This window comes from Tribolium madens, unplaced genomic scaffold (assembly GCF_015345945.1).
Source record: "Tribolium madens isolate multiple individuals breed KSU strain unplaced genomic scaffold, Tmad_KSU_1.1 Scaffold_91;HRSCAF=231;Tcas5.2_LG7, whole genome shotgun sequence".
NCBI classification, from domain to species: domain Eukaryota; kingdom Metazoa; phylum Arthropoda; class Insecta; order Coleoptera; family Tenebrionidae; genus Tribolium; species Tribolium madens.
In genome coordinates, this window is record NW_025401063.1 from 285,317 (window position 1) to 305,354 (window position 20,038).

General features: G+C 32.3%; 4 protein-coding genes across 7 annotated transcripts; 1 reads left to right on the forward strand and 3 right to left on the reverse strand.

The window, feature by feature from the left end:
- The first annotated feature begins 26 nt into the window (after positions 1-26).
- Positions 27-532, forward strand: LOC123011669. The gene is made up of 3 exons (XM_044409240.1): positions 27-105; positions 149-206; positions 256-532. The coding sequence occupies exons 1-3, from the start codon at positions 28-30 to the stop codon at positions 510-512; spliced, it is 393 nt and encodes a 130-aa protein (XP_044265175.1). The 5' UTR covers position 27; the 3' UTR covers positions 513-532.
- LOC123011664 (alpha-2-macroglobulin-like) lies at positions 452-15,444 on the reverse strand. Of its 4 annotated transcripts, none has more exons than XM_044409235.1 (16): positions 15,340-15,444; positions 15,112-15,287; positions 14,348-14,712; positions 12,264-12,494; positions 11,329-12,219; positions 8,774-9,119; positions 8,698-8,724; positions 8,545-8,647; positions 7,075-7,297; positions 6,814-7,025; positions 6,685-6,767; positions 6,539-6,639; positions 6,102-6,485; positions 5,738-6,005; positions 2,371-2,967; positions 452-926 (listed from the first exon to the last, which is right to left on the reverse strand). In XM_044409235.1, the coding sequence occupies exons 1-16, from the start codon at positions 15,390-15,392 to the stop codon at positions 667-669; spliced, it is 4,320 nt and encodes a 1,439-aa protein (XP_044265170.1). In that variant the 5' UTR covers positions 15,393-15,444; the 3' UTR covers positions 452-666. The 4 variants fall into 4 exon arrangements, with proteins under 4 accessions (XP_044265170.1, XP_044265169.1, XP_044265167.1 ...); XM_044409234.1 differs by having other exon boundaries at positions 8,545-8,653; XM_044409232.1 differs by having other exon boundaries at positions 6,539-6,767.
- A 1,300-nt stretch (positions 15,445-16,744) lies between these two features.
- LOC123011408 (transmembrane reductase CYB561D2-like) lies at positions 16,745-18,158 on the reverse strand. Its single transcript, XM_044408818.1, has 3 exons — positions 17,984-18,158; positions 17,102-17,300; positions 16,745-17,050 (listed from the first exon to the last, which is right to left on the reverse strand). The coding sequence occupies exons 1-3, from the start codon at positions 18,137-18,139 to the stop codon at positions 16,758-16,760; spliced, it is 648 nt and encodes a 215-aa protein (XP_044264753.1). The 5' UTR covers positions 18,140-18,158; the 3' UTR covers positions 16,745-16,757.
- A 35-nt stretch (positions 18,159-18,193) lies between these two features.
- LOC123011352 lies at positions 18,194-19,040 on the reverse strand. Its single transcript, XM_044408744.1, has 3 exons — positions 18,852-19,040; positions 18,606-18,801; positions 18,194-18,561 (listed from the first exon to the last, which is right to left on the reverse strand). Exons 1-3 carry the CDS (start codon positions 19,014-19,016, stop codon positions 18,257-18,259), a joined length of 666 nt encoding a protein of 221 aa, XP_044264679.1. The 5' UTR covers positions 19,017-19,040; the 3' UTR covers positions 18,194-18,256.
- Between the last annotated feature and the right edge of the window lie 998 nt (positions 19,041-20,038).

The window sequence follows — 20,038 nt, forward strand, 5'->3', positions numbered from 1 at the left end:
TGTTTTTTGTGCAATTATCACGTCGCCATGTTGTTGTCATCAGTCACGGTTTGCTTGATTTTTTCGCTCGTTTCTGCACAAAATTGCAAAACTCGAGGAGAATGGGTAATATTTTTCAGTGGTAATTTCCAATAATGAGAAATTTCAGTGTGGCGATACGTATCAGTGTTGTGGGGGTTGTTGCATCCGAAACACTTGCATTGATAGTGAGTCTGAAACCTGAAATTTTTCAGGAAATAACACACCAATTTTCAGCGTACAAAGACTGCAGAATAATTGACGATCCGTGTCTTGAATTTTATTGCCCCCCAGATGAAATGTGTCAGTTGTACCAACCTCGGTGTCAAGGCTGCGACATTGAAACCCTATGTGTACCAGCAGGTTCACCCGACACAGTCATGTGGATGAACCCAGAAACGTCCAAGGTCACCTCAACAGCCCCGAAAACACGCTTTTCACACTTTCCCATTTATTTGACAATTTTTTTCCTAATTAAACATATTGTGTGTTAAAACTTAATTAAATTCATTGAAAGGTTCGCGACTCGACTCAATTCCAATCATTACCATGGTTACCACATCCCTATTACTATGGTTACCAGTGCTTTAACAGTTATCACTATGGTTACCACGTTAAAAATAGCCAAGTCGCAAACCGTTTTGTTTTCTAGGACAACTTCTTCCTTTTGTCTTCAATCTGCGAAATGTCCGGGATTGTGCTATTCGTCAGGCAATTGTCTTTGATTTTGTAAAATTGTGACACTTGATACTCTGGTTTGTAATAATCGTAAAGTTTGACAGTTGAATTCGTACGTGATTTGACAATTGCATTTTCGTTGATGTTAAAATTGACACACATTTGTCGATTTCCAAGTTTCGTCAAATACAAAACGATTTTTTCCTCCAATTCTTCAAACATTTTCACACCTGAAAAAAACACATTTCTGATTAGTGGGCTGTGATTTTGCGTTGACAATATTAAGTGATGCCAACTTAACGATTTGTCAACAAGAAATTACCACCTAGGATTTGAATTTTTAGGAAAATTACGTTTTTCATGTTGTTTGTAACTAGAATTTTCAGAAGTAATTTTGAATATCTAGGGTTGGTCAACCTGCTGTCAACTAGCAGTTAAATTATGACAGGTGACTTAATCTAAATTTTGACACTAGTTACGATATCTTTTGTTTGTCACCAGAAACCAACTTAACCAAATTTATGACAACCTATTCTCGAATATCCCTACATTTTAGGGAGTAATTTCTTATTGATATGACAATAATTGTATAGTCACAGGCTACTTTGAGAGTTTGCTTTCCGATTAAAGCGATCTGTGATTTAAGTGTTGCCAACTTAATTTTAGTGATTGGAAAATTACGTTGGCTATATTAAGAGTTACCAACTTAATTTTAGTGGTTTGGATTAAATGTTATTTTGATAAGAGTTTGCTTTAAGTGTTGCCAACTAAATTTTAGCGATTTGAAAATTACGTTGGCTATATTAAGAGTCGCCAACTTAATTTTAGTGGTTTGAAAATTGCGTGGGCAATATTAAATGTTACCAACTAAATAGTATAGTCACAGGCCACTTTGATTAGAATTTGCTTTCCGATTAAAGTGATCTGTGATTTATGTGTTGCCAACTTAATTTTAGTGACTTGGAAATTACGTTGGCTATATTAAGAGTTACCAACTTAATTTTAGTGATTTGGAAATTGCATTGACAATATTAAACGTTATTTTGATTAGAGTTTGTTTTTCAATTAAAGTGATCTGTGATTTAAGTGTTGCCAACTTAATTTTAGCGATTTGGAAATTATTAAGAGTTACCAACTTAATTTTAGTGATTTGGAAATTGCATTGACAATATTAAACGTTATTTTGATTAGAGTTTGTTTTTCAATTAAAGTGATCTGTGATTTAAGAGTTGCCAACTTAATTTTAGTGGTTTGGAAATTGGGTGGGAATATTAAATGTTACCAACCACAGGCTACTTTGATTAGAGTTTGCTTTCCGATTAAAGCGAATTGTGATTTAAGTGTTGCCAACTTAATTTTAGTGGTTTGGAAATTGCGTTGGCAATATTAAGTGTTACCAATTTAATTGACTATACACAATATGAGTTTGCTTTCCGATTAACGTGGTCTGTGATTTAAGTGTTGCCAACTTAATTTTAGTGATTTGACTATATTAAGAGTAGTTTGGAAATTGAGTTGGCAACATTAAGTGTTGGCAACTTAATTTTGAGGTCTCAGGCCACTTTGATTAGAATTTGCTTTCCGGCTAAAGTGGCCTGTGATTGGCAACTTAAAGTGTTGCCAACTTAATTTTGAGGTCACAGGTCACTTTGACTGGAAATTTCCTCGACTTGCTTGATTCGTCGATGAGTTTGTAGAGTGAGGTCCGATCCGCTTGGTATCCCGAGGGAAGACCGACCTCCAGGATCGCCATATTGGCCCTTTGGTCAATTCCATTGTACTTAAAACACGGTGCCAAGGTCGTAATTGAGCACTGATCAATATTTGAAACGGGCAAAACCTCCATATCGAGCTTAAAAGCCTCACCATTCCTCAATTCTTTGACATTATACGAAGTTATAGCTTGAACTAGGACACATCCTTGACCTTGAACCTCAATTCTCACTTGATTTGCGGGATTTTTGAGGGGAATTTTCTTGGATTTGAGTCGATCGGTGTCAGTTATTCGAAAATTGTGGTTTGAGTCTAAGGCTACAATGTTGATTTTTATGTCAGTTTTGTGGTTGAAAAATTGTGAGTATTTTGTTAGGGCGTCTAAGGCCACGACTGTGTCTTGTGTTGATTTGAAACTGCCTCGATGGCCTTGTTTTGAGGATAACCATTGGACGATTGAGTGGGCTTTGGCTAAGTTTTCCTCGTTTTTTTGTTGAATTAAGGCGAGGAGGATGTAGCTTGTCACTTCGATGTCACTTGATTCAGATCCGTTCACTTCTAAAATTGGGATTTTGGGGATTTTTGAATTGGTTGGTGTCAAAACGAACACTTCTAAAACTCGAATCTGGAAGGATTTGGGAGGAGAATCTGGGGAAAAGTCTATAAAATAATCACAAGTATTAAGAAAAAAAATCTAGAGATAAATTTACAAAAGAATTTAATATAATAGAAAAATCTAAAGGAAAGAGCCTAATTATGAAAGAATCTATAGAAGAATTTTAGAGGAAAATTTAGAGAATACTCTAAAAAAAAGAAAGGTCGATAAAGGAATCTAGAAACGAATCATAAGAATAATCTAGAGCAGAATCTATAAACGAATTTGGAGCAAAATTAGTAGAAAAACTTAGAAAAGCCTCAAAAAAACCTAGAAAAAAGGATCTAAAGAAGAATCGGAAGAATTAAGAAAAAATCTAGAGCTAAATCTACAAAAGAATCTAGAGGATAATTTAGACAAGAGTCTAGAAAAGAGAAAAAACTATAACTGAATCTGAATCTAGAGAAGAATCTAAAGTATTAAGAAAAAAGTCTTCCATAAAAAAAATTAAGAAAGAATAAAATAGAAGGATCTAAAGGAAAAATTAAAAAATCGAAGTTCGAGAACAGTCTACAAAAGAATTTAGTGGGAAGTTTAAAAAAAATCTAGAAACGAATCCAAATTTCAAGTTTATACAGAAACGTCCATAAAAGAATCTATAGAAGAATTTCAAGAAAAATCTAGAGAATAATCTACAACAGAATTTAGCAGAGAAGTGCGAAAAAGTTTGTAAAAAAATCTAGAGATAAATCCACAAAAGACTCTAGGAAATAATATAATAGAAGAATCTTTCTAGAAGAAAGAGCCTACGTCCAAAAAAATCTATAAAAAAAATCTAGATGAAAATTTAGAGAATATTCTAGAAAAAATCTAGAAACGAATTTGAAGAATTAAGAAAAAAATCTAGAGACAAATTCACAAGAGAATCTAGAGGAAAATTTAGACAAGAGAGAAAAAAGAAAAGTTTATAACGGAATCTAGAAAGAGTCTAAAGTACTAAAAAAAGTCTAGAAATAAATCCATAAAAGAATCTAGGAAAAAATAAAACGCAAGGATCTAAAAGAAAAACTAAAAAATCTATAGAAGAATTTGGAGGAGAATCTACAAAAGAATTTAGAGGGTAATTAGGAGAGTTTAGAAAAGTTTGTAAAAAACCTAGAAATGAATCCAAATTTTAGGTTTATACAGAAACGTCCATAAAAGAATCTAGAGAAGAATGTAAGAAATGCATAACAAAAAACAATCTATAAAAGAATCTTAAAAAATCTAGAGACAAATCTACAAAAGAAATCTAGACGGAAATTTTGAGAGTAGTCTAGAAAAAAGAAAAGTCTGTAAAGGGATTTAGAGAAGAATCTAAAAATTAAGAAAAAATCTAGGGATAAAAGAATCTATAAAAGAATTTAGAGAAGAGTCTAGAAAAGAGAAAAATCTATCCAGGAATCTAGAGAAAAGTATCTAGAGAAGAATCTAAATAATTAAAAAAAAATTAGAAATCAAACCACAAAAGAATCTAGGAAAGAATATAATAGAACAATCTAACGAGCCTAGAAACGAAAAAAATGTATAGAAGAATTTCAGAAGAATCTACAAAAGAAATCTAGAGGAAAATTTAAAGAGTCCTGAACAAAGGATCTACAGAAGAATCTAAAGAAACACAAAACAAAAAACAATCTATAGAAGAATCCCAACAAAAATCTAGAGAAAAATCTACAAAAGAATTTAGAAGGAAAAAGAGAAAAGTTTCTAAAAAAATTCTAGAGACAAATCCACAAAAGAATCTAGGAAAGAAGAATCTTTCTAGAAGAAAGAGCTTAGGTATAAAAAAATCTACAAGAAAAATCTAGAGGAAAATTCAGAGAATATTTTAGAAAAAATCTAGAAAAATTTAGAAAAGAATCTGAAGAATTAAGGAAAAAATCTAGAGATAAATCCACAAGAGAATCTAGAGGAAAATTTAGTCAAGAGTCTAGAAAAAAGAAAAGTTTATAACGGAATCTAGAGAAGTAGACTCTAGGAAAGAATATAATAGAACAATCTAAAGTGCATAGAAACGAAAAAATCTATAGAAGAATTTCAGAAGAATTTACAAAAGAAATCTAGAGGAAAATTTAAAGAGTCTTGAAAAAAAGTAAACTCTATAAAGGATCTAGAAAAGAATCTAAAGAAACACAAAACAAAAATTTATAAAATATATAAAAAATAAAATATAGAAGAATCTCAAGAACAATCTATAATTTTAGAAGGAAATTAGGATAAAAAAGAGAAAGTTTCTAAAAAAATCTAGACACAAATCCACAAAAGAATCTAGGAAAGAATATAATAGAAGAATCTTTCTAGTCTAGCTATAAAAGAATTTATAGAAGAATCTACAAAGAGTAGTCTAGATAAAAAAAAGTTTATAAAGGAATCTAGAGAGGAATCTATAAAAGAATTTAGACGGAAATTAGGAGAAATGTTTAGAAAAGTTTAAAAAAAAATCTAGAAATGAATCCAAATTTATAGAGGAATCTAGAGAAGAATCTATAAAAAGATTTAGAGAAGAGTTTAGACAAACAAAACCTAAAGAAAAGTGTCTAAAAGCATCTAGAGAAGTGTTTAAAGGGAAATTTAGAGAAAAAACAACAATAGAATCTAGAGGAAAATCTAGAAAAAAGGATAAAAATGATTTTACAAAAAAACGAGATTTAAAAGTGATCGTTTTGACAATTCCATAAAAAAATAAAGAAAAACCTCGATTGGTCCACCACATCATGTTGTCTTTGTGATTCGCCACTTGAAACAATTTTTTCAGCATTCTTTCAGCCTCACTGAACCAATTGATTTTCAGAAGTGCATACGAACTGATCGCTAAAGTGTACCTATCAAGATCATAGTACCCTCTTATGCAATATTTTGCATTTGTTTTCACATTTTCAGGAATCTGAATATCACCATCTAGGAGGCTTATTATCACGTAGGCGGTGAGTGCAGCTGTACTATTCTCACTACTAGTCCCGCCCTGAAACACTATACTAGTACTAGATTTCTCTAAATCAAAGTGGCCTGTGCTTAAATAACAGCGCCAACTTTGACCAGAAATGTAATTAATGTTTACCATATCCTGAAACACGTGTGACATGGTACTAAAACAACCATTTTCGAGTTGATGGTTCAAAATCCATAACACAGCCCTCTCGATTATTTTCTGATCGACATAAATCAATTTTTTCATGTGTTGTAAAGTCCGGACGACAAAAGCTGTCAAAAACATCGAACCTGAAGGATCGTGATAACCGAAAGCTGAAAATGAGCCATCTTTGTGAATATAATTTAAAATTCGCTGATAACCGATTTTCAAATTTCGCGCGATTTTGTGACGTAGACTCGATGACAGTTGTTTCGTCTCGTTTAAGTATTTCAAAATGTAGAGATTTGGGGCTAAGTTGGCCATGATTTGTTCACCACATCCGGTCGGCATTGCAATTAAGTCGTCCAAATTCTGGAAATTTAATCACAATTAGTAATTAATTATTTAATTAAGTAATTAATTACTTGGATTGTTTGGCCTAAAATGTCACCGTTGAGGAGTAATATTGATTTGGCTGTTTTGGCAACAGTGTCAGAGGGGATTTGCAGCGCCCACGTGATATTTCCTAAAAAAAGTGACTTTTTTCGTGTCGTTGAGTATAGTGTTGTACCTGAGGCGCACAAAAGGGCCGATTTGGTGGTAATAATTGGGTATCCTTCAGGCTCCACTTTGAGTGTTTTAAAAACGACATCTCTGGGGGAAAAACCGAATTATTTTGAATTGAAATTTAAAAATGAACCTTTTATTGATTATTATTTCTGGGCCGCAATGGCCGGGGAAATTCGGGTCCAGTTCTGCCACCACAGTAACATTAACATCCCCAACCTCAATTCCCTTCAATTCGAAGATGTGTGTTGCAGTGTTGTTGCTCGAAATGCAATAAGAGAAGCTTTTTTGGTTCTTCGTTTCGATCAGTTTTAGGCCATTACTCGTCCCCAAAGTTATGCGAATCTAGGGGATTTTATTTTTATTTTTGGTTAAGTTGTGGTAAAATCAGTACCGGAATGTTGTAAGTGAGATAATTGAAGATAATTGCGTGTAAATATAAAGTTTCGCCTCTTTTGATCGAATAGGGGGTTAAAATGTCGACGAAAAAGGGACGAAACGTCGTAATTTCGGTGATTTTACTAAAACCAACGCCCTCTGTGGCCGAAACACACATCACGTTGGTGGTCCATGTCGTGATGGTGTGGGGTAAAGTGCGGTGAATTACCGACACACTCCTTGAAAAAAAAAAAAAATTATATACAAGGTGATTCAAAATGATTGTCGGAGGGGGGATACAGATTTTATTATTGACAGTAGGAATACGATTTTTGGTTTTGGGTTATAATTGCCGGATCTGATTTGATTAATACTATTTCCAAATTTTTTTTTTGCAAGACCGGACTCAACTTTTTTTTCAAAATGACAATATACATTTTTTTTGACTCACCCTGTATATGAATATTTTTTACCTGACTGGAACAAGGTGAATTACCGACACACTCCTTGAAAAAAAATATTTTTTTTATATACAATGTGATTCAAAATGATTGTTGGAGGGGGGATACAGATTTTATTATTGACAGTAGACATACGATTTTTGGTTTTGGGTTATAGTTGCCAAATCTTTTTTTTGCACGACCGGACTCAACTTTTTTTTCAAATGACAATATACATTTTTTTTGACTCATCCTATATATAAATATTTTTTACCTGCCTGGAACAAGGTGAATTACCGACACACTCCTTGAAAAATTTTTTTTTTATATACAAGGGGATTCAAAATAATTGTTGGAGGGGGAATATAGATTTTATAATTGACAGTAGGAATACGATTTTTGGTTTTGGGTTATAGTTTCCAAATCTGATTTGATTAAAATTATTTTGAGATTTTTTTTGCAGGACCGGACTCGAACTTTTTTTCAAATGACAATATAGAATTTTTTTGACTCACCCTGTATATAAATATTTTTTACCTGACTGGAACAAGGTGAATTACTGACACACACCTTGAAAAAAATATTTTTTTTATATACAAGGTGATTCAAAATGTTTGTTGGAGGGGAACACAGATTTTATAATTGACAGTAGGAATACGATTTTTGGTTTTGAGTTATAGTTGCCAAATCTGATTTGATTAAAACTATTTCGAAATTTTTTTTGCAGGACCGGACTCAACTTTTTTTCAAATGACAATATAGAATTTTTTTGACTCACCCTGTAAATAACTATTTTTTTCCTGACTGGAACAAGGTGAATTACTGACACATTCCTTGAAAAAAAAAATTTTTTTATATACAAGGTGATTCAAAATGTTTGTTGGAGGGGGGATACAGATTTTATTATTGACAGTAGGCATACGATTTTTGGTTTTGGGTTATAGTTGCCAAATCTGATTTGATTAAAACTATTTTGAAATTTTTTTTCAGTTTCAAATGACAATATACAATTTTTTTGAGTCACCCTGTATATAAATAGTTTTTACCTGACTGGAACAATTTCCCATAGCCACGTTTCAGGAAAATATGACCTGATCGGCGTTATGTTGTCCTCATTTTGGATGTCATACTGATCGGTTAGTGACGAAACTGAAACTGAAAATTAACTTGAGGTTTAAAGTTGATTTTTTCAGCAAAACCTGGGTCTTCAGTTGTCGGAATCGGGCCTGAAAAGCGTTAAATTAGCGTACAATTTTCAGTTTCAGTGTCACACACCTGTGTAACAGGGCTTTGTGACGATTTTGAAGTTTGTGATTGTCACAATTCCGAACTTTTCGAAGATATCGTAAGCGTCAAAGTCCTCCGAAAATGGGTAAACGAATCGTTTTTCTCGATTTTTTTTCACGGGTGGTATACAGGATTTTCTGCCCGATTCTGGCGTCTCTTTCGGTTGCTGAAACGGTTTCAGGAGCGATTTTACGTGCAAGAAACGGAGATCGTCCATGAAAGTAACCGCTTTGTCGGTGGTTATAACCGAGCAAAGCGACTCGGATTTGCTCTCGATTAGTAGGGAGGCAGTGGCGCCGGGAGCGATGTGTTTGTGGGACCAGTTTGCCTCGACCTGAAATTTTTTCAGTTTTTTTTCAGAATTTTTTTAATTTTTTTTTCAAAAAAAGTCTAGAAATAAATCTATAAACGAATCTAAGAAAGAATAAAACGGGGGGATCTAAAGGGAAAATTAAAAAATCTATAGAAGAATTTCGAGAAGAATTTAGAGGGCAATGTTTTAAAAAAATCTAGAAATGGATCTAAATTTCAGTTTTATACAGAAACGTCCAAAAAAGAATCTAGAGAAGAATCTAAAGAAATACAAAACAAAAAACAATTTATAGAAGAATCTATAAAAGAATTTAGAGGAAAATTAACAAAGAAGTGTGGAAAAGTTTTTTAAAAAATCTAGGGATAAATCCACAAAAGAATCTAGGAAAGAAGAAAGAGGCTAGATGTAAAAGAATTTATAGAAGAATCTACAAAAGAAATCTAGAGGAAAATTTAAAGAGTCTAGAAAAAAAGTAAAGTGTATAAACATTCTAGAGAAGAAATTACAAAAAAAATTAGAGGGAAATTAGCAGAAAAATGTAGAAAAGATTCTAAAAAAAAATCTACAGATAAATCTACAAAAGAATCTAGGAAACAATATAATAGAAGAATCTTTCTAGAAGAAAGAACATAGGAATAAAAGAATTTATAGAAGAATCTACAAAAGAAATCTAGAGGAAAATTTGGAGAATACTCTATCAAGGAATCTGGAAAAGAATCTAAAGAATTGAGAAAAAATCTAGAGACAAATCCACAAAAAAATCTAAACGGAGATTTAGAGAAGAGTCTGGTAAAGACAAAAATCTACAAAGGAATCTAAAGAACAATCTGAAGGAAGGCAAAACAAAAAAAGAAACTATAAAAGAATTTAGACGAAAATTAGGAGAAATATTTAAAAAAGTTTCAAAAAAATCCAGAAATTAATCCAAATTTCAGGTTCATAGAGGAATCTAGAGAAGAATCTATAAAAGAATTTAGAGAAGAGTGTAGAAAATAGAAAAATCTATCAAATATCTAGAGAAGAATCTAAAAAATTAAGAAAAAAATTTAGAAATGAAACCACAAAAAATCTAGGAAAGAATACAATATCTAAAGAACCTAGAAATGAAAGCATCTATAGAAGAATTTCCGAAGAATCTACAAAAGAAATCTAGAGGAAAATTTAAAGAGTCTAGAAAAAAGTAAAGTCTGTAAAGGATCTAGAGAAGAATCTAAAGAAACACAAAACAAAAAACAATCTGTAGAAGAATCGCAAGAAAAGTCTAGAAAAGAATCTACAAAAGAATTTAGAAATAAATTAGTAGAAAGATGTAGAAAAGATTCTAAAAAAAAATCTAGAGATAAATCCACAAAAGAATCTAGGAAAGAATATAATAGAAGAATCTTTCTAGAAGAAAGAACCTAGGAATAAAAGAATTTATAGAGGAGTCTACAAAAGAAATCTAGAGGAAAATTTGGAGAATACTCTAGAAAAAAGAGAAGTCTATCAAGAAATCTAGAGAGACATCTAAAGAATTAAGAAAAAAAATCTAGACACAAATCCACAAAAGAGTCTAAAAGGAAATTTAAAGAAGAGTTTAGAAAAGACAAAAATCTACAACAGAATCTAGAGAACAATCTCAAGAAAGACAAAACAAAAAAGAATCTTTAGAATAATCTAGAGAAGAATCTATGAAAGAATTTAGACGGAAATTAGGAGAAATGTTTAAAAATCTAGAAGTTAATCCAGATTTCAAGTTTATAAAGGAAACTAGAAAAGAATCTATAAAAGAATTTAGAGAAAAGTCTAGAGCCTAGCAATGAAAGAATCTTAGGAAGAATTTCAGAAGAATCTACAAAAGAAATCTAGAGGAAAATTTAAAGAATCTAGAAAAAAAAAGTCTATAAAGGATCTAGAGAAGAATCTGTAAAATGATTTAGAAGGAAATTAGCAGAAAAATGTAGAAAAGACTCTAAAAAAAATTTAAAGATCCACAACAGAATCTAGGAAAGAATATAATAGAAGAATCTTTCGAGTATAAAAAAATTTATATCTAATAGAGGAAAATTTTGAGAGTAGTCTAGAAATAAGAAAAGTCTATAAAGGAATCTAGAGAAAGATCTAAAAAAACTTAAAGTAAAGTATCTAAAAGCATCTAGAGAAGTGTTTAAAGGGAAATTTAGAGATTTTTTTTTCAGAATTTTTTTTCAATTTTAAATTTTCTTCAAACTTTTTTCAGCTTGAAAATTACCTTGTTTTTGAGGCACGGCTCCACTTCGACTTCCTTAACCGCTGAAGCCAGTTCCCCTTCAGGACTCACATAATAAATGAGCAGTTGATAGTTGCTGAAAATCTCGTCTAGTTTGAATTTCAGCGTGAATTTAGCAATAGAACTAGTTCTAGTGTGTTTGTGGTCCGTTCCTAGAATATCCTGAAACTCGCTGAAATAGTTCGGTGAGGATTTCCTCACATTATGCGTGATTTTCCTCAATTTGTAGATGTGTCCTCGCGACTTGACCATGTAAAAAAACGTCACATTTTCATGTTCTTTCAGTTTTTCAGTGGTGTATTGAATCGCAAATTGCTGAACGGATTTACACGCATTCGAATGGTGAATTTGATCGATTGTTATGTAAGTCAAACTTGGGGAAAATAATCGCACCACGAGAAAATTATCAATGATATTGCTGAAATTCAGCGATCGTGCATTTAACTGTAAATGAATGACGTTATTTTTCAGGGGTAAAACATGAAACGGGATGAATTTTTCAGTCCCTTGCAACGTGAAATTGCGACATTGTTCGTTATTTAAATAATTCCAGCTTTTTTTAATCGCGATGTTGTAACAAATTTCGATCACGTGACCCTTTAAATCCACATTAACGCTATTCAATTGGACGAAACCTTGATATGGCAACCCTGGTAAAAACATCGCTTGTTTTTTCACAAATTTGAGACTGTAACCACGCAACGAAATCACACTTTTCGCCACAGCCAACTCGATTTTATTGGTTCCTTGTTCGGTCACGGTGGCTGTGATCAAAACGCTCATTTTTGGTTCACTCAAAGGAAATAATTTTTTTATACTGAAGTAGGAAAAATCCTCGGGGGTGAGCACAAACTCACCGCAACCATTACTCATCTGAAAAAAAAATTAGTTTGTCGTTTCAGGCTGAGTTTTTGTACCTTTTTCAGCGATTGAAAAGTCCTGAAATTGGGGAAAATACTCGATAAACGGAGAAAAGCACTCCCTTTGACCATTTCTCCGTACGAGTAACGACCACACACTTTGATTGTGACACGTGACCCGATGTAAATCGTCTTGGGGTGGATTATTTGAACCTTGAACCGGGGAAGTACATATTTGGCCACTTCGAAAACGCGCACTTCTTCCCCCACCTCCAGCCGCCACTTGCCCTGAAAAAACAGTGTTTAGAAATGCCAGTGTTGCCAGCTCTGGTGAAATTTAACTAAAAATTCTATCACTTGGTGATTTTTTTGATACACCAATTTTTTATTTTTTTCACTTTCTCTTGATTATTTCGCCAAATTTTTCCACATTTTTTAATTAGAATCACATTTATTTTGATAAGAACAAGCCGAGAATTTAGCAAATTTGGTGCTCGTTTTTGATATAAAACCAAAAATTTTTTGGAAAAATTTCTTGAAACAAAAAAATACAAAAAATCTTGTCTAAATATTGAAAAAAAAATTATTTTGATAATTTCTCTCGATTTAACTTAATTAAATTAAGTCAGAAATAAGCGAAAAAAAAACATAAAATAAATATTTTGATAAGGACAAGCCGAAAATTTAACAAATTTGGTGCTCGTTTTTGACATAAAACCAAAAATTTTTTGAAACAGTTTGTTGAAACAGACCAAAAAATCTTGTCTAAACATTGAAAAAAAAAAAGAAAATGATACTATTTTGATTAATTCTCTTGATTTAAATTAATTTTGAGAAAATTTGTCAGAAATTTGGGCAAAAATGCTTTGTTTTTTCACTAAAATTTCAGTTTTTTTTTGCTAAAACAATCTAAAAAACGACAAATTAAGTCGAAAATTGCATTGCTCGAGTGTTTGATCAAGTTTTTCAGGAAGAAATGCAATTATTTCCCAAAATTTCGTAAAAACAAGCCAAAAAATCAACAAAACAGGCAAAAATGGTGTTATTCTTGTGTTTTTTAAGAGTCAAAAATTATATATTTTTTGCATTTTTCAAGTATTTTAAAAGGTTTTTCTGTAAGAAACGCAATTATTTTGTAAAATTTCGTTAAAAGCAAGCCAAAAATTCAACAAAATATAGACAAAAATTATGTTATTTTTGCGTTTGTTGAGTGTTAAGTACGTTTTTGTGGATAAGTTAAAAAGTCTTATAAAATTTTGTTTAAACAGGCTGAAAAATTACGAAATTATTTTTTTTATTTGGAATTATTTTGTTTTTGAGCAAAGTCAAAAATAAGCCGAGAAATCACAAAAACTTGTCAAAAATGCGTTTTTGTACCAAAATATCAACGAATTAAGTCGAAAATTATGTTATTTTTGAATTTTTCAAATGTTTTATCAAGATTTTCAGTAAGATTTTGCTAAATCAAAGAAAAAACAACAAATTAAATCAAAAATTATACAATTTTTCCATTTTTCAAATTTTTTAGAAGGTTTTTCGGCAAGAAACGCAATTATTTTGTAAAATTTTGTTCAAAATAAGCCAAAAAGTCTTATAAAATTGAAATCGAAAGTTAATATTATTTTTTATTTAATTCGAGTTAATTGGTTTTTGAGCAAAATTAAGTTAAAAATAAGCGAAGAAACCAGAAAATTTGGTCAAAAATGCTTTTAAGCATGTTTTTGTACTGGAATATCAACAATTTAAGTCAAAAATTATATTATTTGGGCATTTCTAGGCGTTTCAAAAATTACAGAATTAGGCCAAAAATAATTTCATTTTTTTGCCTTTTTCAAGAGTTTAAACAGATTTTTAAGCTGAAAAATCACTAAATTGTATAAAATTTTTACCTAATTTTACACTTTTAGAAAGACTTGACAGGTGTAAACTTTTTGTAGTCGAATCTGGTGACTTTTATTTTTTTGAGTTGGCAACACAAAGCAACGCATTGGTCTTGCTGCTTAGCAACTCGATTTGAAAACTTCAAAATCTATAGTTGCTAGGTAACAATACAAATATGTTGGACTTTTAATTTGTCAATTATCGCCGTTGCTTAGCAATATATTAGGATAGTAATAAAGTGAAAAAAAAATAGAAATAACCTCGATGGGGTCGGGGGGCAGCTGGTGCTCCAGATGGGCGAGCCCCAGCTCCGTGGTGACGTTCTCCCAGACGGCCACCCCCGCCCCCAGGGGGTTGCGCATGCGGACGAGGGGTATTTTGTGCCCCAAAATCGGGAGCAAATCATTCCCCAATGTCAAAATTCTGAATTTGACAATGTCTTTGGATTTGTATGTCATGCGATCGGTTTCGATGAAGGTGATTTTGTTGTCGGGGTGGACCACCACGGGGTCCTGGTTGTGGGCCGTGAGGGTGGCTCCGGGGGCCTCGATTTGGACCTTGACGCTGGCAAAGTGGGCCTCGGGTTTGGGGCTTGGGGGCACCCCAATTTCGAAGCACGAGTGTTCTACAAAGTGGTTATAAATGATTTTCATCTAGCCAGCTGTGAATTTTCCATGTAAAATTAAAAATGCCGCTTTACGAAAATAGGGGTATATACTTGTTTTAACTCAAAATTAAAAAATCGCCGTTTCCTAAGAAAATAGACTTCAATTATAAACTTGTTTTCTTCCAAAGTATACATTATTATCAAATATTATTGGAAATTAGTTGAAACAATAAAAGTTTAATTAACAACAATTTATTATTAATTAATATGTGACACTAATGACAGAATTAGAGCTTTCAAATAAGTAGAGCGGCACAAATAAAGTTACATGCAAAGCTGGCTAGATGAAAATCATTTATAACCACTCTGTATAATTATTTGTGTTTTTTTTTTGGTTGTTTTTTTGGTGTTTTTTACCTGAATCGATGATTCTATTGGTGTAAAAATGTGTCTGTTTTATTTTTAAATCGACGGTGATTTTGATTGGTAGAAATGAGGAGTGGAGGGACAAACAGGCGGTTTCGTTTCGGCCGGCGAGCAGCACTTTTGGCATGGTGTACAAGAAGCCCGGTTTTTTCAGGTTTTCAGAATCGCTGAAAAAATTAATGAAAAATGTTTAGTGTGTGAGGGGGGTTAAATACGTACGCCGTTTTTATTTTGGTGAAATAGAGAAGAATTAAAAGGAGTTTGAGTTTCATTTTGTTGCACTTACGACTAGTTTAGTGCACTTGATGGGTTCTTTATCTACGATTATTGTTGTGAACTTTGACATTGAATGGTAAAAGTTTTGTATCAATAGATGACAAGGTTTCCATTCTTCCGGCAAAATAAGGAAATTAAAGTGTATAAAATCGTTCTTTTTACCGAAAAAAAACCTCATATTTAAAAAACTGTGGGTCATGGGTCAAAACGATTTGCATAAACATACTCCCCGGATCATTTTACATAATATAGGAAAAAAATTTAATTTTTGAATCGGTTCTCAGCTAATAACTCTAATAGTATTATACACAACCTTTCAAATGTAGTACCGTTGGAAAGCATTTTTAATTTTCTATGTTATAAAAAAAAGATCATTGGCCTACGACTACTAGTTATTGAGAAAATTGCCTATTTAGCAACAAATTTTCAATTGCTAAATTCGTCTAGATTTTTTTCAGTTTTTTTGACGCCATTCGATTTCCTAGAACATTTTACATACTTATAGTCCGAAACATTTTGATTTTGATTAGTAGTTTTGCCGTAAAAATTTTTTGAGCATGTTTTATTAACATAACTTGAAAATTATCGGTTCAAATTCAAATTGGTTAGTAGAGGCAACTTTCCTAGGTTATTTTACATTCAAGATCAATATCTGATAAGATTTTCCAAATTTTCGAAATTTTTTGGTTATAACCGAATCGGTTCTCGGCTGATAACTCGAAAAGTATTAGACTCAACCTTTTACATGTAGTACCATTGGAAAGCATTTTTAATTTTCTATGTTATAAAAAAAAGATCATTGTTCTACGACTACTAGTTATTGAGAAAATTACCTATTTAGCAACAAATTGCCAATTGCTAAATTTGCCCAGATTTTTTCAGTTTCGATTTTCTAGAACATTTTACATACTTATGGTCCGAAACATTTTGATTATGATTAGTAGTTTTGCCGAAATTGACAGAACAAGAAAAGTAAAAAATTTTTGATTGTTTTTTTAACATAACTTGAAAATTATCGGTTCTAGTTCAAATTGAGGCAAATTTATTAATTTGATCAATTTCTGATAAGATTTGAGACAGATTTTTTGAAAAACTTTTCATTATCGGTTATAACCGGAACGGTTCACGGCTGATAACTCCTAAACTATTGGTCACAACTTCTCATGTTTGGTATCGCTGGAAAGCACTTTTGATTTTCTATGTTATAAAAAAAGATCATCGTCCTACGTCGACTAGTTATTGAGAAAATTGCAACAAACTTCATTGGAATTTCCCACTTTTCTCGCCGCCAATCGATTCCCCGGAACATTTTACACAGTTCTTCACCCAACAAAAATCAAAAACAAAAAAATTTCAATACTTTATTGTACCAAAGTTTTGATTTGTCGAAAGCCGGAACCCAGGGCCGGACTCACCGTCCACAGCGCCCCCAAAACGGTGGCAACCAATGCAACAATTCTCGACTCGTACGAAGTAAAATAACAAAACCAATTCGTATAAAACGAAAAACACAAACTAATAATTCCGATGATGTACCCCAAAAGTCCGAAACAATTATGGTAGAATTTCAAAGTGACCGGTCTCAAATACTTTGAATAATTCGCCATGACCCCCGAAACGATCGAAACAATCATCAGAATCATCGCAATCAAACCTGCAATAATAACATTGGTGTTTTTTTCTACTACTGGGAAAAAAATTTAACCTGTGATCCCGTGTGCTGTGTACAAGTGATAACCTTCTGTGATAAAACAAAAGGTGTCAATGCAACCAGCAGTGACTAAGACCGTTCCCAAGGTCATCAAGAAGCCATGAATGAAGTATTTTCGAGTTCGGGGTAATTGTCTCGACCAGAGTTCGTCGGGGGCGAAAAGGAGCAGTGCTTCACTCATTAACGGAATCATCTAGAAATAAAATTCAAAATAAAAATAGAAAAAAAAAACAAATTTTGATTTTTATTTATATAGGGTATTGAAAAAAGATTGTAAAATATTTCAGATGGATTTCTCCAAAACCGTTACTTTGCGGACCCATGTTTACTAAGACTTTTTTGTTTATTTTGGTCCATACTATTATCTCCTTAAATACAGAGGAAAATGCCATATAAGGTAAGGTAGGAACATGGAAAAAATGTTAAAAAAATTTTATCTATAAAAATTTCGAAGTTATGAGGGTTTAAAGTTTGCACTTTGACTCTATTTATTTCTGTTGGAAAAATAATTTTCCAAGTTTTTTTTGCTATAGGCTACTAAAAGAGGAAACAAGGAAGCTGTATCCTAAATTGTAACTCTGTTCAATGTTATTTGTGGCTTTTATTGGCAAAATTTTTTTACTTTTACTAAATAATTGTAAAAAAACATATACAAGATCATCAGAATCATTAAATAGACATAAAAAAATGTCAAATGTCAAAACATAAATGTCAAAATTTTTTGACAGATAGAATTTTTTAAACATTTTTTCCATGTTTCTGGTATCTTACCTTACTTGAAATTTTTTTCTGGAGCGCGAGTTCTGACGCACCCTGTATTTTACAATCTTTTTTTAACACCTTGTATATTAAAAAAAAATTTTTTTTGTTGCTTACCCCTAAAGTACACAAAATCACGTGCCAGGTAAACCACGAATATGCCATAATACTAATCCAACAACAGTAAATAACAACACCAGATAAACAACTCCTCACTGAATAATTGACCAAAAATCGGAGCGAATTTTTTGCGAGTGACCCAAACTCAGACATTGTCGATTTCTGAACAACAGGATTTCCCGATGGGAAAAACACACTTTACAGAAATCAAATAATTTATTTCTTTTTTATTACACAATAAATCTATTATTATCTTTATCTTTCGAGCGCTTATTTTGCAAAAACACTGCGTATGTGGGCGTAGAGTGCCCTGAAAGGGTCAAAAAGGGCCCAAAGGTACAAAAGTGCGATTGTTACAACCGCCGCATTGATGGTATCTTCGCCTGAAAACGACTTGAAATAATTTTTCAGGCCAAAACACAACGCAATGATCCCGAAAGTGAAGGCACAAATTCCGATTAAAGTGTGCAAAAGTTTGAGAACCACTGGTTTGGCGATTTTTTTCAGGTGTTGGGATTGGGATGTGGCGAGTCCCAGAATCACTGAGCACCAAACGAGGATCCAAGCGACCAGTCCTGAAAGTGGATTTTTTTCAGTGTTTCAGTGAGTTGTTTTTTACCCAAAATTGCGTGAGTTGAGGTGAAATGGTCGCCCTCTTTGGTGCTAATCCTGAAGGAGATTCCCACTGTGATGAAGACAGTGCTGAGGAATTGGAGTGTGCCATGGACGTATTGTTTTTTAATTCGCGCCATTTGCAAAGTAGGGATGTTGGTGTTTGTGAATAAAATGAAACTTTCCATCATGAGAAATAAAAACTGGAAATTTGGAGTGAAATTTTTCGATTTTTTGCAAATTTTTGACTTACTCCAAATGGGGTTAGGACCATGTGCCATGTTGCTAGAGAGTCAGAGGCGCCGTTGACCAAAGCTGTGCATAATATATACACAGTGACCACTGCTAAAGCTTGGTGGAAAAGGATGTTGAAAATCCAGGAAAATCTCTGAATGTAGGTGACACTTTCACTCGACATTTTTTCACTGACTCATGTTTACTATCTTTTTATCGATGTAGTTTGAGATAAAGTAATTATTTTTAATCATACATGACGCAATAAGAACAATAAGAATCGAGAAAAACGCATAAACTGTCAAAAAATCAAAACTATAAATTATTTTGTCAATCGACTTTCTGGAGCATTTTACATACATGTGTCAAAAAAAAGAATGAAAAAATAAATTACGTTTAGTACCGTTGGAACCCATTTTTAATTTCCTAATTTATTGAAAAAAAATCATTGTTGTGCGATTAATAGTTATCGAGAAAATCGCAAAAATTGTCGAAAAATAGACAGTGGCGTATCTCGATTTTACTTTCGGGAGGGGGCAAGCTGGACATTCAAATTTTTAACACAATGTAGTTATCTGAAGTTTCTTGGAAAGGCTTTTACGTAGTTTTAACACAAAATAAAGCTAAACTTTATTCTTTGACGTAATTAGAAAATGTTACTATTAAACAAAATCCATTTTTTTGTTGAAAAATTATATTTAATATGTTTCCATCTGAATACGCCACTGTCTGTCAATTGACTCCGCGGAGCATTTTACATACAAGTGGTAAAATAAAAAATGAGAAAAATGATCACATTTAGTACCATTGGAAAGCACTTTTAATTTCCTATCTTATAGAAAAAAATCGTTGTCCCGTGACTAATAGTTATCGAGAAAATCGCAAAAATTGTCTCAAAATAGACAGTGGCGTATCGCGCCTTTACTTTTGGGAGGGGGCAAGCTGGAAATTCAAATTTCTAAAACAATGTAGTTGTCTGAAGTTTCTTGCAAATGCCTTTTTGTAGTTTTAGGCTAAACTTTACTTTTTTATAAACTTTGGCTTAATTGTGTGATTCATAAAAAACAAAACAAAACAAAAAATACTTTTATCAAACAAAATCAATTTTTTGTTGTTGAAAAATTATATTTAATATGCCGCCACTGTTTGTCAATTGACTCCTGGGAGCATTTTACATAATGTGACAGAATAAAAAATTAAAAAAAT